Here is a 755-nt window from a genome sequence, read left to right as displayed (position 1 = left end):
TTTTAAAGAAGGAAAATAAAGGGGATGGATTTTTAAAAAAACCCCCCAAAAAAAAAATTTAAAAAAAAAAAAAAAAAAAAAAAGAAGAAAAAACAACAGAAAACAATTTTACCTGGGGCGAGAGGGGTTGCCCAGCTGGTACATATGTGGGTTGTACTGGGCCATGATGGTGATGGTGTCACACTGCTGTCCAATGATGAGACGAGCTTGCTGCTCTGTAGCATTCCGCAAGTTGATACCGTTGAACTGATAAAGAGGGAAAGGTATAATAATGGAGAAAATGATGAGTAACGTAGTTTATGGAAAACCAAATAAATAATCACATCAAAGCTGCAAGTTTGCTTTCTTTCGTGTATCTGAGAAAAGCTGTTATTTTTACAGCCTTGAGATACAACCTGTGGCATTCAGCAAGTTGTTCTTACCTCCAGTAATTGGTCTCCGTACTCCAACCCTGCCTGGTGGGCGATGCTCCCTCCAGTAACTTTTGAAACAAAGATTCCTCCGTTCTCCCCGCTCACAATAGAGATGCCCAGAGGCTCGGCACCTTTGTGAACGATGACGTTGCGCGGCTCCTCCAAGTACGGCCTGGTGTGGGAGAGGGATCGAAATTAGAAGGGAGCATCGCAGAAGCACCACTCGACATAAAAGATGACGGGGCACAGTCGAGTTACTTTACAGGGTCTGGTGCTACAATTTTTGATTAATTTTTGATGCCTGATTAAGGCATTCGTGGAAAATAAAAGAAAGTAAATCTT

At 42.0% G+C, this 755-nt stretch overlaps 1 protein-coding gene across 5 annotated transcripts in view; it reads right to left on the bottom strand.

Annotated features, from left to right (window-relative positions):
- dlg5a (discs, large homolog 5a (Drosophila)) overlaps positions 1 to 755 on the bottom strand; it is a 52,241-nt gene that overhangs the window by 11,529 nt on the left and 39,957 nt on the right. For all 5 annotated transcript variants that reach the window (XM_015027798.1, XM_015027802.1, XM_015027799.1 and 2 more), the window contains 2 exons: positions 423 to 585; positions 113 to 246 (listed from right to left, as the gene is read on the bottom strand). In XM_015027798.1, coding sequence (XP_014883284.1) covers positions 113 to 246; positions 423 to 585 — 297 coding nt within the window. The remainder of the gene's footprint in view (positions 1 to 112; positions 247 to 422; positions 586 to 755) is intronic.

This window comes from Poecilia latipinna, unplaced genomic scaffold, assembly GCF_001443285.1.
Source record: "Poecilia latipinna isolate Pla-1442-1.1 unplaced genomic scaffold, P_latipinna-1.0 Scaffold107, whole genome shotgun sequence".
In the NCBI taxonomy this organism is placed as follows: Eukaryota; Metazoa; Chordata; class Actinopteri; order Cyprinodontiformes; family Poeciliidae; genus Poecilia; species Poecilia latipinna.
The sequence above is the reverse complement of the archived record's forward strand: the minus strand, read 5'-3'. Positions and strand labels throughout refer to the sequence as shown.